The 12,708-nt window shown below is 51.3% G+C and overlaps 6 protein-coding genes across 6 annotated transcripts; 2 read left to right on the top strand and 4 right to left on the bottom strand.

Moving 5' to 3' along the window:
- Positions 1-3,305: 3,305 nt before the first annotated feature.
- Positions 3,306-4,379, bottom strand: K489DRAFT_323240 (uncharacterized protein; the record flags this gene model as incomplete). Its single annotated transcript, XM_033601684.1, has 1 exon — positions 3,306-4,379. One exon carries the CDS (start codon positions 4,377-4,379, stop codon positions 3,306-3,308), a length of 1,074 nt encoding a protein of 357 aa, XP_033457843.1.
- Positions 4,380-5,202: 823 nt separating this feature from the next.
- Positions 5,203-6,156, top strand: K489DRAFT_323164 (uncharacterized protein; the record flags this gene model as incomplete). The annotated part of the gene is made up of 1 exon (XM_033601678.1): positions 5,203-6,156. One exon carries the CDS (start codon positions 5,203-5,205, stop codon positions 6,154-6,156), a length of 954 nt encoding a protein of 317 aa, XP_033457842.1.
- Positions 6,157-6,228: 72 nt separating this feature from the next.
- Positions 6,229-6,955, bottom strand: K489DRAFT_382736 (putative tubulin-specific chaperone Rbl2). Its single transcript, XM_033605449.1, has 3 exons — positions 6,679-6,955; positions 6,461-6,547; positions 6,229-6,365 (listed from the first exon to the last, which is right to left on the bottom strand). The coding sequence occupies exons 1-3, from the start codon at positions 6,838-6,840 to the stop codon at positions 6,273-6,275; spliced, it is 342 nt and encodes a 113-aa protein (XP_033457841.1). The 5' UTR covers positions 6,841-6,955; the 3' UTR covers positions 6,229-6,272.
- Positions 6,956-7,132: 177 nt separating this feature from the next.
- K489DRAFT_361364 (MCM-domain-containing protein) lies at positions 7,133-10,432 on the top strand (the record flags this gene model as incomplete). Its single annotated transcript, XM_033602633.1, has 3 exons — positions 7,133-7,577; positions 7,630-9,779; positions 9,842-10,432. Exons 1-3 carry the CDS (start codon positions 7,226-7,228, stop codon positions 10,430-10,432), a joined length of 3,093 nt encoding a protein of 1,030 aa, XP_033457840.1. The 5' UTR covers positions 7,133-7,225.
- A 455-nt stretch (positions 10,433-10,887) lies between these two features.
- On the bottom strand, positions 10,888-11,388 carry K489DRAFT_412013 (ubiquitin; the record flags this gene model as incomplete). Its single annotated transcript, XM_033607875.1, has 4 exons — positions 10,888-10,972; positions 11,076-11,158; positions 11,248-11,302; positions 11,378-11,388. 4 exons carry the CDS (start codon positions 11,386-11,388, stop codon positions 10,888-10,890), a joined length of 234 nt encoding a protein of 77 aa, XP_033457839.1.
- Positions 11,389-11,692: 304 nt separating this feature from the next.
- On the bottom strand, positions 11,693-12,658 carry K489DRAFT_382734 (20S proteasome, regulatory subunit beta type PSMB5/PSMB8/PRE2). Its single transcript, XM_033605448.1, has 2 exons — positions 12,395-12,658; positions 11,693-12,318 (listed from the first exon to the last, which is right to left on the bottom strand). Exons 1-2 carry the CDS (start codon positions 12,593-12,595, stop codon positions 11,821-11,823), a joined length of 699 nt encoding a protein of 232 aa, XP_033457838.1. The 5' UTR covers positions 12,596-12,658; the 3' UTR covers positions 11,693-11,820.
- Positions 12,659-12,708: the final 50 nt, after the last annotated feature.

Raw genomic sequence — 12,708 nt, 5'->3', positions numbered from 1 at the left:
AAAAATTGGCATGTGGCATTGCGTCGGAGGGTAGAATTCCAGGTTGGTCTTTGTCACATGCAAAAACTTGATGGGAAACGCTGGAATTCTCCGCCCACCTTGAGCACACCACCTCCCTCTAGCTTCGAACTAGCACTGGGCAATGCACCTGCGCAATCCTGTTAACCTGCAATAATCTTGGAACACGGTAATAAAAGCAAGCCCTCCCGTGAAACACGACCCGATCGAGAAATTTTATGCATACATGCAGCTGCTGTCGGAGAGGGAGGACAGCGCACGCCTTTGCCTATGTTCTTCTGCTGATACAGGCTGTTATGTCCCGAGCGTTTCAAACGAACATAGGAAGAAGGGGAAGGGTCTCATTCAGATTGCTTCGATGACGACATGCTCAGTCAGGGGACGATGACGATGCGCAATTGGTACTGAAGTACCTGCCAACCGTGCCAACCTCAGGTCGATAGAGTGAGCTCCAGCTGGGCACATACATAAGAAGAGCGGGACAGTACAATGCAGCTGGAGTACAAGCCTGGAGTACGCTGATGAGTGCAGACGGTACACCACTTGTCAATGCAGAACCTACTCATCATGAATCAGTACCTAGGTAGTGCTAGATCCGGTCCATATCGTCATCCTCATGAGATCAAACCCAGCCATCCAGCCCTAGAAAGTCGGAAATTCTGGCGGCTGCCGCTGCCCCCCGACCAGTCCCTACGCCAAGCGTCGAAATCGTTGAGGAATTCGCTGCCCCAAAGGAAACCGATTTTCCCCTCTCATCAGCCTGATCGAGATGCAGGATGTGTCCAGCGCTGCATACAAACGATACATGGATACAAACAATACATCAAGACTTATACAAATGCTCCCGTGCTTCGTGTGGCTTCTCCAAATGTCATTGTCATTACCAAATATCAAATACAGAGGGCCGCAAATCAGCCGAATACACAACTTCGCCTATACAGTGTGAGGTGTGCGCATTGCCATAGATCCTTCCTCGGCATATCTGCTGTTGGACTTGTAGGCCGTAGTCTCTCTCTGCATTGCCCTGGCAGCGTTCCGAGTCTTCCCAGCGCGAGCAACAGTGCTCATCTCATTGGCATCCTTGCTGACACGCGGCGGCATCGTGTCTACATCCGGACCGGCCGCCGATCATTTCGGTTTTCATCATCACCCCCGTCGTGGCTACTATTGAACAGTCTTCAGGAAACTTTGATGATGCCGCCAGTTGTATCCACGCCCTTCATGACCAGATGGTGCCTCGTCCTACTATGGTTCACTACAGAGTTCTGATCTTTGCCTTCGATGCTACTCCATTCGCATGCCGAACAATCCGAGACATGCCCGTCATTATGAGGGGATGTACAATATGGTACTGTCCTGTCCCGGCACATTCAACGCGGTACGGTGCGCCGATGCGCGGATAAATATCTCAACAAATTCTTCAGCTGTTCAAATTGTCTACCAATGTCACTTCATCATGTGCTGCCTGAATTCCGAATGCCGAGTCCGACTTTTCGCAAAGGACTTCCTCCCTTAGAAAACCCTCCTAAGCAGAATAGGAAAGTGGTGTTTTGGAATCTTGGCAGTGGAGCTTTTTTACGAATGTTCATACATCTTCTAGTAGGTGTTTTCACATGTCATCACATGTGATTCAATCGTGATTTTTAGCACACCAGAGTGGATAGATGACGATCTACTGTCCTACGCTAGCGCTCGATTGAAACACCACCAACCTCCAGATTATTTTATTATTATTAGAGAGCTCCATCACATGCAAAACCTGGACTGCGTGCATTCTTCGAAACAAGTTTTTTATGCAATTGCTGATGATTCGCCGAGAGACCTCCGTCAGTGTTATCACCATGCATACTGTAGATGGTGGAATCATGGAAGCCTGTCTGCTGTCTTTCCTGCTCGTGAGATTGTTGAGATGCGATTAGACTCTACTGCAGTCCCTTGTGATTCAAACACCCAGATTTGGGTATATCTTGAGGCAACTGATAGGCGTGCTCTGCCGCGACAACACATTCGCCATATGCTAGCGATGTGTTTAATTCATACGTCAGCTCTCTCGCTTCGTCCGGACCGTCAACGATGAGCTCATAGGCTCCGTCTCATCACGACATTCGCGATGAGAATGGATGTCTTCAATCTACAAGTTTGCCCAAGCGATTTGGCATCATCTGAGACACTCTACTTTGAATCAGCCCAGGTTTAATCGAGAGGTTAGGGGAGATGCAATCCTTGATTGCTCCAGCTCGAATGGTCGTTCCACTCATAAGACGGCTTGTTGACTGAAGTGTCGCTCAACTAGGAATAAAACGGATATAGCTGGTGTGTATGATTATGAGGCTAATATACCACCTCCAGAGCAGCAGCCCATCCGTATAACGACAGAATCTTGGAGAGCGTGTACACAGTTGTCTGTGACCTGGAGGTACCACTCGATTCTCGTCTAGAATGCCCGAATGCATTTGTGATGAGAAGGCTGAACACACACTTCGGACAAGTCGATTCACACAGCCACCAGGGAAGAGCTCAATGGAATCGACGCTTTGTACCTGCCCGTGGAAACAGTGGGTCTGATGTTGGACGGCAGTGGACAAGGACATTCATCCCCCTGCATGATCAATCGGGCCGGGGCACCACCGCCGAAGGAGCATTCAAGAGCCGTGGCCAACCAGATAAAAAGGCCAAGCATACATTGCTTGGAGAGTCACCAGACTACCGTGCTTGCGACCTAGTTGCTTCGAGGTATAGAGTATTACGTCGGTGGCTCGCTTTGTGCCTGCACGCGTGCCAGATCAGATGGAGCTGGCATATCTCTCCCGGCATGTCAGGGCGGTCTTTACTGATGATTATCATGGCGACTGTGACCTGACTTGTCTTGCATGCACCCGAACGCCAGAATATGCGCCTGCCGCAAGAAGTCGCTAGGCCCACATGCCCTGCGAATGTCACTGCGTATCGAAATGCCAGACGCGGAACTAGAAAACTCCTTGTTCCGCACTGCAGCATGGCTTTCTCGCAAAACAAGGTGGGAAACGTGAATGTTTATCCTTGTCTTGTACGTCGTGGACTGGATGGAGATATCATAGGTTGTAATCGCTCGAGCTTTGATCGAGCACGCGGCAAATATTTCAGTATGTTTGAGGTGCAGAATGGCCCATTTCCGCATCAGGCGAACCTGTTACGGTGTGGAATGTTGGGATAAGCTATTGTCGCTCTCGCGAGAAACCAAGCTTTGGCGTACAGAGAAGTATCGATTTGGAAGCAGCGGCCCGAATGTGCCATCATGAGTGACATCCTCAGTCGTCAAGCATGTCGTCGCCATTGTGGCTGGTATTCGGCAGATTCGCAGAAGTCGTAGGCGCAGTTGCATCGAGCGTGGACATGACGGTATCTGTCATGTCGACATCGCCTTCAGTGTCGGCAACTTTAGACAATGGGGATGTGGCCCGACTACCGGCTCGCGTGCTGTCATCGACTTCGAGAAACCGGTTGATAGGTGCTGACTCTGCCGCCTCGTCATGTTCAGGAATAGGGGTGGAATCACCTTGCTCGCCTGATCTAGGTGTCCTCCTATCAGGTCCTTCAGAATCTGCTCGACTTGCGTGCGCCTTGCCTCCTTCATCGCCTTCTTCGTCTTCCATGTCCTCATCCTTATCGGCGTCCTCTGGATCGTCCTTGATGCCCTTGATGAGACGAAGCATCGCTTGACTTTCCGCAGTCAACTTATCGAACTGCTCTCTACGAGAAGCCCAGGTGCCTTCGAATTCGGCACTCTCTTGCTGCAAATCTTCGATCTCTCCTTCCAGCTTTTCAATCTCCGTGCGTGTCTCGTCACGGCTTTTGAGTTTCTGATCATCCAGAATTCTACCTGCAATCTCATCGTATCCTTTTCGTAATTGTAGAATGCGCTGCGCCTCCGCAAGTCGAGTGCGTAGCTCCAAGGTGTTTTCCCTGACTGCCTGCGCCGTGTGCATGATTTTGGCTTTCTCCGCAGCGAAACGCTGGCGCTCGCGTTCATTGGATGTGTGAACGAGTTGAATCCGGATAATGCTACTTTCGAGAGCGGCAAAATCTAGCAGAATGTGCTCTCGGAACGACTCTAGCTGCCCAGCGGTGGGGATATCCTCTGTCGCCACGCCATCGTCTTCCGGGGGTGGTGATGGATAGTGTGTCACGGCATGGCGGACTGTGGAGCCTTTCCCGAGAAGTGCTTTGGAAATGCGTTGGAATGGTCGCTCTTCAATGTTGATCAGGCGATTTGCGTGCAGCGAATCTGAGAAAATATCAGCGTCAATGTACAAAAGTCGTACTCGGCAGGCTGTTAATTTTGATACCCTCTTGCGCCTGGTCAAGTAGCCACGGCTGTGCATCAACGCCACTACGATTTGCCATGTTGATGAAGATCTTCGCGCGTTTCCTGCAACCTCTTTTGTAAGAACGGACAGATTGGGAGACGTGTCGCGATGATGGCAGAGTCGACGTTCGGGTCACCTGAATTTTGTTCTCGTGATGAATATGAAGTTGTGGCGCAGGCATCCCGTGGCTGGCGCGTCGACGGTTCAAGCCGAGCTACGTCGTTGGGTTGTAGCCATCGGAGTCCATGATCTCTGGTCAGAGCAACCACGCCTCATCCATCAGGTCATAATCACGAGAACTGGACCTCTTCTCATATTTATCAATCGAACAGGACGAACATCTTCTAGGCGTGAACAAAGTTGTGGTGTAACAATAATCGTTGAGTATCTACGGGTATTACTAATGAGGCATGTTTTTGGTGATGATGCACTCCGAAGCGTGCCCAGGTGCAGATGGAAAGACAAGCCGAAGGATGGATCATCCGGCCAGATTTGCGCTGGTATTCACCACACGTGGACTCACGTGCAGCACAGCATATATATTAATGAATCTCTTCTACCGCATACAGTGACGTCCATATGCGTGGATATTTCTGTGCACATAAAACATTCGAAGTGTGCCCAGGTGTTCACGGCAAGGAAGGCGACAAAATACCAGGTCGATTTGACGGACCACTAGCCACATGATTTTAGATGGTCGTTGGTGGCTGAGTCTCTTCACCTTCAACTCCCAAACCAAGCACTTCTGAGAGCCGTACGACTGGATTGCCGATGCCCTATTGAGCAAGCTTCTGTCATACTGTGTCAAATTGCAGCATACATCGATATATCGCGATACATGGCGCCAGCGTCACTTCTAGACATGGCCACAAGGACGGCCATTTACCATCGTGCCAGTATCTTCGATGTTGCTGATATGTCATATCAACTTGCGAAGCCTATTCTGAGAAGACTGGACGATCCCGAGCAACTGCATGAAGTTGAGCTTAATTGTCCTCAGATAGCGACAGAAGATGAAGAACTCTGGATCGCATTCATCGACCGCGAGGCACCGGACTGGCGACAGAAATATCCCGTGAAGCCAACTACAGCAATAAATTATAGAATATTCCGAAAAATCTCCAACCTGAGGAAAAAGGACGAGCATGCAGCAGAGGAGGCATTACGGCAGCAGTTCCAAGCACTGGATCAAAAGAAGAAAATGAACGAGACGCAAATCACAGCAAGGCCATTGCCAACCCCTATTGAATATGCCAACGGCAGAAAAGTCGGCTTCGGCTCCTCGAAGAGACCCACTTACAGCAGATCGGTTCCACGTCCTGGTCTCGCGAATAACGGAATAGCTGCGATTCGCAGGAAAGCAGCGGAAGCAGCCCACGCTCGGCGAATACAGCAAGCAGTACGCAAACCTTCGGATGCGGAAGTTCTTCGTAACGCCAAAGCACAGATCAGGCATGCGCCGTCGAGCATGGTGGTTGACTTATTGCCTCAAACATCACGGGCTCAATATTTACAGAAAGCACCGCTACCTACGCCGCCTAATCTCGCGGGTCCCGCACCTCGTCACTTTGCAATCCGGAAGAAGCCAGAGCAGCAGATGCTTGATCAGGCAAATCGTATCATAGACGAAGATCGCCGTCGAAAGGGTATTCCCGGTCTCAAGACGGCCCCAGAATCCGAAAATGGTGCTGTCTCGCCTGGCAAAGAGGCGCCCCGACCTGCGCCTACGCTGACGCCACGCAAGAGGGTGCCTCCATCTATCTTCGCACCCACCAAACGGCGAAAGCTCTGAGACACGTCAATGGCTCCCATGTTGATACGAAAGTGATCGCATTTGGAGAGTAATAACCGAAGATCCGCTTTGAGCTGTTTTCATGTAGGCAATAGCGTCGACCTGCCGAGACACACTCAGGCAACCACCTCTTTCGCTGCCGCTATCGCCGCAGTGGCCTTCTCGATCTCCGTGGAGTCTGTCGCTTCGCCGGAAGATTTGATCTGGCCCTGTTACAACGAAATTCGTAAGAATTGAACCGGGAAAGATCACACGGCAACGGACGAAAATCGGCCACGCCAGCAGAAATGAAGACGCTACTGACCATATAGCTCTCGAGCTTTGTCAACGCCTCTTGGATCTTTTGTTTCAGTTGTGGAAAGAGAGCCTTGGTCTCCTCGGCCGCTTTACGCTGTACGATGCCGAACGAAGAATCAGTCTTTGTGTCTACGTATGAAGATGACGACGAGCATGACCGTTGAAGACGTGGCGAAATAAATAGCATGTATGAATATTGCGCGACCGTGCACACTGTTGACTTGCCTCCTGTCTCAAAGTGTATTCTGCATTCTCATCGTCACCGCCTTGCTCCAACTTGGCAATGCGAACTTCCTGGTGTTCCAGTTCTTTGTGGTAGCTCGCCTCCTCCTTGACCAAGCGTTGCAATACAGATGTCTGTATCGCGAGCTGCGACGGAGCTGGCATCTTGAGAATTACAATGCGAATTCGTTTTCACAGAATGGACGACACTTGAATTGAAAGCTTATAGAATCGCCGAGTGAAATTGAGAGTCGAATTGCTCACGGAATCACATACAGACCTTCAAAGAGACTGTAACGAATTAATTCGTCACAGTGCATCGTGAGGCCTGGAGGGGTGGCCCAGGGTCTCGGCAGACTTCCCTCGAAATCATCAATCAGACTTCCCAATCCGGCTTACGCGACCGTGTTTAGACGCGTGCACCAAGTGCCCACCCCACTAGGAGTTGCACGTTTCGGGCGGTAACATGTTCTGTTTCTCTATCGACGATTCTGGATCACATTAGCAATTGAGTGGCATTGCTTGGACGAAAGCATCAACTATCGCGAAGATGTCGTCACCAACCTCTCGCCGCTCCACGCGCAGCACGCCTCGTCGCAGCAGTCAAAGAAATGCACAAAATCCTCCCAGTGACAATGATCAGCTCCCATCTTCCCCAGGAGATCGCACACCGCGCGCAAGTGAACAGCAACAACAATCATCGCAGTCCCAGTCGCAACAGCCGCCAACATCTTCACCTCTTTTCTTCAACTCTTCGCCGGCGGGAAGCCAAAGTCAGAGCCAAAGTCAATCCCTGAGTGCCCCGAACGGCAACGGTGTGAATATCAGCTCGCCACTGCGGCAACGAACGAATGCGCCCATCAGCAGCGATGGTGCACGCACTCCACGAGCGGGTTTCGGAGGTGAATATAAAGTCGATACACATAGGTGCATCGAGACTAGGAAATTGACCAGTGGCAGATTCGTCTCCGATCCATTTTGCTACCAGCTCCGACGCTGCTGTTCCTGGCCCTCGCGGTGGACTTTCCAGCTCCACTGGACTATTCGTACGATCCGGCGCCACACCTGCCGCGCGCAATCAGCGCCACGATATCAATTCAGATGCCCTCGCGTCAGGTGGCCGGAGAAGACGAGTCTTTGTCGACGAGAATGGAATTCCGGTAGCAGGCGACCTCTCCGATGCCGCGACGTTCTCAAACTTGGACCCGAATACTTCTGATGCCGATGCGCTGGGAGGATCATCAACGAGGGTGATCTGGGGTACAGACGTCTCAATTACGGACTCCTTCGCGGCGATGAAGGATTTCCTCCACAACTATCAGCGTAAATATCGTATGATCATGGACGGAGAGCTTTCAGACTCACAAGAACTGCCCAGAGGACACCCGGGTCTGCAGAAGGATTATTTGACCATGCTGGAAGCCATGCTGGAGCTCGGTACTACATCCCTTTACTTGGACTGCCGCAATTTAAAAGCATATCCTGGGACAAGAAAGCTTTGGCATCAATTGCAATCATTTCCAAGCGAAATTATTCCTGTCATCGATACTGTGGTTAAAGATGCGATGATTGAGTTGGCTGAGGCGAAGACGAGTCAACAACGGACGAGTCAAGCGCAGCAGACCAGGAACGGCGTACAAGAACGCTCCGATCGCTCTAGTCCAATGCCGATGATGCCTAGCTCTGACATTGATGGAAACACCAATGGCGGCCCATCTGCAACGCCTCAAGCAGCAGACGATATTCCCGATCTTGTGTCAGAGGTGGCCGAATGTATCTATCGTTGCCGGCCTTTCGGACTCGACAAAACCGTCAATCTTCGTGATCTAAATCCGGGAGACATGGACAAGCTTGTCTCAATCAAAGGTCTCGTCATCCGATCCACCCCAATTATTCCCGACATGAAAGACGCATTTTTCCGATGCTCGGTCTGCCACCACACAGTCAAGGTTGACATAGACCGCGGCAAGATTGCCGAGCCGACACGCTGTCCGCGTGAAGTCTGCAGCACTTCCAACAGCATGCAAATTGTCCACAATCGCTCAGGATTCGCAGACAAGCAAGTAATCAAGCTCCAGGAGACTCCCGATTCTGTGCCTGATGGGCAAACACCCCACTCCGTGAGCATATGCGCCTACGACGAGCTTGTTGACGTTTGCAAGGCTGGTGACCGAGTCGAGATCACGGGCATTTTCAAGTGCAACCAGGTACGCGTCAACCCGCGACAGCGAAGTGTCAAAAATGTATTCAAGACATTCGTGGATTGCCTGCATATCCAGAAGGCTGATAAGCGCCGCATGGGCATCGATCCATCGACAATTGAAGAAGAGCTATCTGCGCAAGCTGGCGGATCTGCCGAAGAAACCCGAAAAGTTTCCGCAGAGGAAGAGGCAAAGATTAGATCAACTGCCGCTCGCCCGGATGTTTACGAACTGCTCGCTCGGTCGCTTGCTCCTTCGGTGTACGAGATGGACGATGTGAAGAAAGGCATTCTGCTACAGCTCTTTGGTGGCACGAACAAGAGCTTCGAAAAGGGTGGGTCCCCACGATATCGCGGCGATATCAACGTGCTTCTCTGTGGTGATCCTTCGACCGCCAAGTCCAAAATGCTCGAATACATCCACAAGATTGCTCCTCGTGGTGTCTACACGTCCGGCAAGGGCTCGTCCGCAGTCGGTCTCACTGCTTATGTGACTCGAGACCCAGAGACTAGGAGTTTAGTGCTGGAATCTGGTGCTCTAGTGCTCAGTGACGGTGGTGTATGCTGCATCGACGAATTTGATAAGATGTCTGAGTCTACCCGCTCTGTCTTGCACGAAGTAATGGAGCAGCAGACGATATCCATCGCGAAGGCCGGAATCATCACCACGTTGAATGCACGTACGAGCATTCTGGCGTCAGCGAATCCGATCGGCAGCAAGTACAACATCAACTTACCGGTCCCCCAAAATATCGATCTGCCCCCGACCCTGCTCTCAAGATTTGACCTTGTCTACTTGGTGCTTGACCGGATTGAAGAGTCAGCAGACCGAAGGCTGGCAAGGCATTTGGTTGGCATGTATCTGGAGGATAGGCCACAGAATGCAAGCCGCGACGAGATCTTGGTAAGTCCTCTATCGTTGTCGCATCAGCGACGGCTGCAGCATTCTAACCGCGTACACTCTAGCCTGTTGACTTCCTTACTTCCTACATCTCCTACGCTCGAGCGAACATCCAGCCTACGATTTCCCAAGCCGCGTCTGAAGAGCTCGTGGAAGCCTACGTTGCCATGCGTAAACTCGGAGAGGACATCCGTGCATCAGAGCGCCGCATCACTGCGACCACTCGTCAACTCGAGAGCATGATCCGCCTTTCCGAGGCTCACGCAAAGATGCGACTCGCCACCGAGGTGACCGCCGACGATGTTCGCGAAGCTGTACGCTTGATTCAATCCGCACTCAAGCAAGCTGCTACGGATGCCCGCACCGGTCTCATTGACATGGGCTTGCTCACTGAAGGCACATCTGCTAGCGAGAGAAAACGCAAGGAGGATTTGAAGAACGGTGTTCTGGGTGTGCTCGATAGCATGCTGCGTGCTGGAAGCGCAGCTACTGCTAGGCATGCTGACGTCTTGCGGACGCTCACTGAGCAGAGCTCGGTGCCCATTGAGGCTTCAGATTTCGCAGAGGCTTTGCGCAGTCTAGAGGCTGAGGGTAAGGTGCAGGCATTGGGAGAAGGAGCTCGTAGGTCGATACGAAGAGTCACGGGCATGGCATGAGAGATTTCAGACGTGATGAATTTGATGTTGACGAGATAACGCAAGAGAGTGGGAACGGCGGACATTGAGTGCCCTGGTGCTGGTTTTCAGAAGGCCACATGCGAGTGGTCAATTGTCAAGATTATAATTGAAATCTTGCTGTCAAGTTTCGATCTGGTTGCTCATGACTCTGATTCTACTTCGTCTTATCGTTGAAACCTCGTGATTGCAACGAACCCTCTAGTCACAGCCTCGATGCCGTCTCTCCGTTGGTCTGTGTCTCGAGGACCCAGTCTCACTACAGCAAAACAATCTTCTCGCAACGGAGCTTCGTCCACAGCGTCCCTCGTCCTTGGCCTCGTGTCTTGTCTTGTCATGCACCAAGTCTTACGAAATTCTCTTTTCGACCGTCGACTCGTGGCCATGCTCGAAAGGAATTCCTTTTCTGAACGTGTTTGCACCAAAGCCGACCTCGCTCACCGTCCGCCACGTAGAGCCAGAACCAAATGTAATGTCGCACCGCCCTCAAGATTGTACTCGGCTGCAGTCTTGTCGTCGTTCCTGTCCGGCAATATCATCAGCTCCCATTCGCAGCTTCGATGACCCGTATGTCATGGAGGCCCAGGTCCATCCAAGAGCGTAGACTGCTTGTCAAGTCACGTACATTTGCTTTCCTCCGAAGATCAATCGCTGCTGCACCGGCGGAATGCCTTCCTTCTCCTCGACGCGCTCTTTTATTTTTGAAACCTGTAACATGAGAAGTGCGACTGTGAGTCTGGAAGTGTAGCAGAGGCCGATGGGACGCCAGCGATGTGAGTGTCGGATTCAATGCGCACCTTGTAGTCTGGTTCAATGTCCAGCTCGATTTCCTTGCCGGTGAGCGTTCGTACTCTGCAGATTGTCGTGTGTTAGCACAGCTCCGAATCGTCACTATCTCAAGTTTGGTTAAGCAACATGAGTACGCACTTGATCTGCATCTTGTCTGGTGTGATATTTCTGCGCTGTGGATATGCTTTGTCTGTTGCAACAACGGAAAGTCGTCGCGAAGTGTTATGACGCGATAGAGGTGTAGGTGGGATGTCCCGAGGGGCTTGTGTCAGCCCTGTGCAGAAGTGGCTATTGGTGCCTGATCATCCAGCAGTGCTCAAAAGCAGTGCATAATAACGCTTCAGCTTGCGATGTTTTCTTAATCGATGCGGAATGATGTTTACAATAATAAATCTAAGCATGAAGAGTCACCAGACACGTCAAGGTTCTTTGGAGAAAGTGTGAATTCCGGGTCATTTCTCGTCTAATGCTAATGTGCCATGACCCTGTAGAAGTACATCTCCCGTTCGTGCTATACGTGAAAGCGTATCGCCAGGGAAGCAAAATCGTGAGCGTTATGCAGATAGACCGCACAGTTGAGTTCAGTCCAAATCGGCCGTGACGTTGGAGAACTCGCCTTTTGTGAGCTTTGTCTCCCAGAATACAGGGTTCGTGTCTGTGAATCCGTGCTTAACCCAGCCATCCTCCTTAACGTGATAAAGGTTGATGTATCCGCCAGAGTAAGCATCACGATGAGTAGCGGCCAAAATACTTCGTCTTCCCAGCTCCAACGCATCTGCATCTTCCAGCTCATAGCTGTATTCTGCGTCCAATACACCGTAGGCAAACGTCTGACCCGAGCCAACACAGAACAGGTTGCCTGCCAACCGAGTTCCGTCGCTGTCGATGTAGTAAAGAGCAGGGCCTTCTTCAGGTGTCACTCCCGCGCACATTGTTCCCATACTCAATCCCATTCCCTTGTAGCTGTAGACGAGGTTCGCGAGGATTTTGCTGGCGGCTGCCACAGAAATGCGGCGTTTATGCCGGAGCTCGTGTAGACGACACTGCATACCTAGGTATGCAAGCCAGTATTGGCAATCCTGTGGATACAGGTCAGTAACGATGAACCTTTTGTCAATTCTGCGACAGCTCGCTCCATGGACATTGACCACTTACTGCTGCTCCTCCAGCCATCGTTCCTAGCAAGCAGCTGTTGATCTCAATGACCTTCTTCACCGTCTGGCTGGCAATCCAGTTCCCAGCAGTCGCACGGGAGTCTGTAGCCACGATGATTCCTCCTTTAAAACGGAAAGCGAGTGTCGTCGTACCGTGCGCAATCTTGATCGGGCAGCTCGGGTTGGAGTGATCGTCGGTCATGGCTCGAAGCCATGCCTGTGAGGATGCTATGGGTGGAAGCGCAAACTGTAGAGATGGCTGAGGTGCAATGTCTAATAGAAGCTGTTGTTGATCCTCAGAGTTGTAGCCTTCAT

The sequence above is a fragment of the Dissoconium aciculare genome (genome assembly GCF_010015565.1).
Source record: "Dissoconium aciculare CBS 342.82 unplaced genomic scaffold K489scaffold_10, whole genome shotgun sequence".
NCBI lineage: Eukaryota > Fungi > Ascomycota > Dothideomycetes > Mycosphaerellales > Dissoconiaceae > Dissoconium > Dissoconium aciculare.
The sequence above is the reverse complement of the archived record's forward strand: the minus strand, read 5'-3'. Positions and strand labels throughout refer to the sequence as shown.

What these genes read in the sequence shown, in the direction of transcription:
- K489DRAFT_382734 (XM_033605448.1), bottom strand. Translation starts at nt 12,595, where the DNA reads ATGACCGACGATCACTCCAACCCGAGCTGCCCGATCAAGATTGCGCAC. An exon ending in CGATGGCTGGAGGAGCAGCA is followed by an intron (nt 12,319 to 12,394) that starts GTAAGTGGTCAA and finishes CTGTATCCACAG; the next exon opens with GATTGCCAATACTGGCTTGC.
- K489DRAFT_382736 (XM_033605449.1), bottom strand. Translation starts at nt 6,840, where the DNA reads ATGCCAGCTCCGTCGCAGCTCGCGATACAGACATCTGTATTGCAACGC. An exon ending in AATACACTTTGAGACAGGAG is followed by an intron (nt 6,548 to 6,678) that starts GCAAGTCAACAG and finishes GGCATCGTACAG; the next exon opens with CGTAAAGCGGCCGAGGAGAC. An exon ending in CAAAGCTCGAGAGCTATATG is followed by an intron (nt 6,366 to 6,460) that starts GTCAGTAGCGTC and finishes TCGTTGTAACAG; the next exon opens with GGCCAGATCAAATCTTCCGG.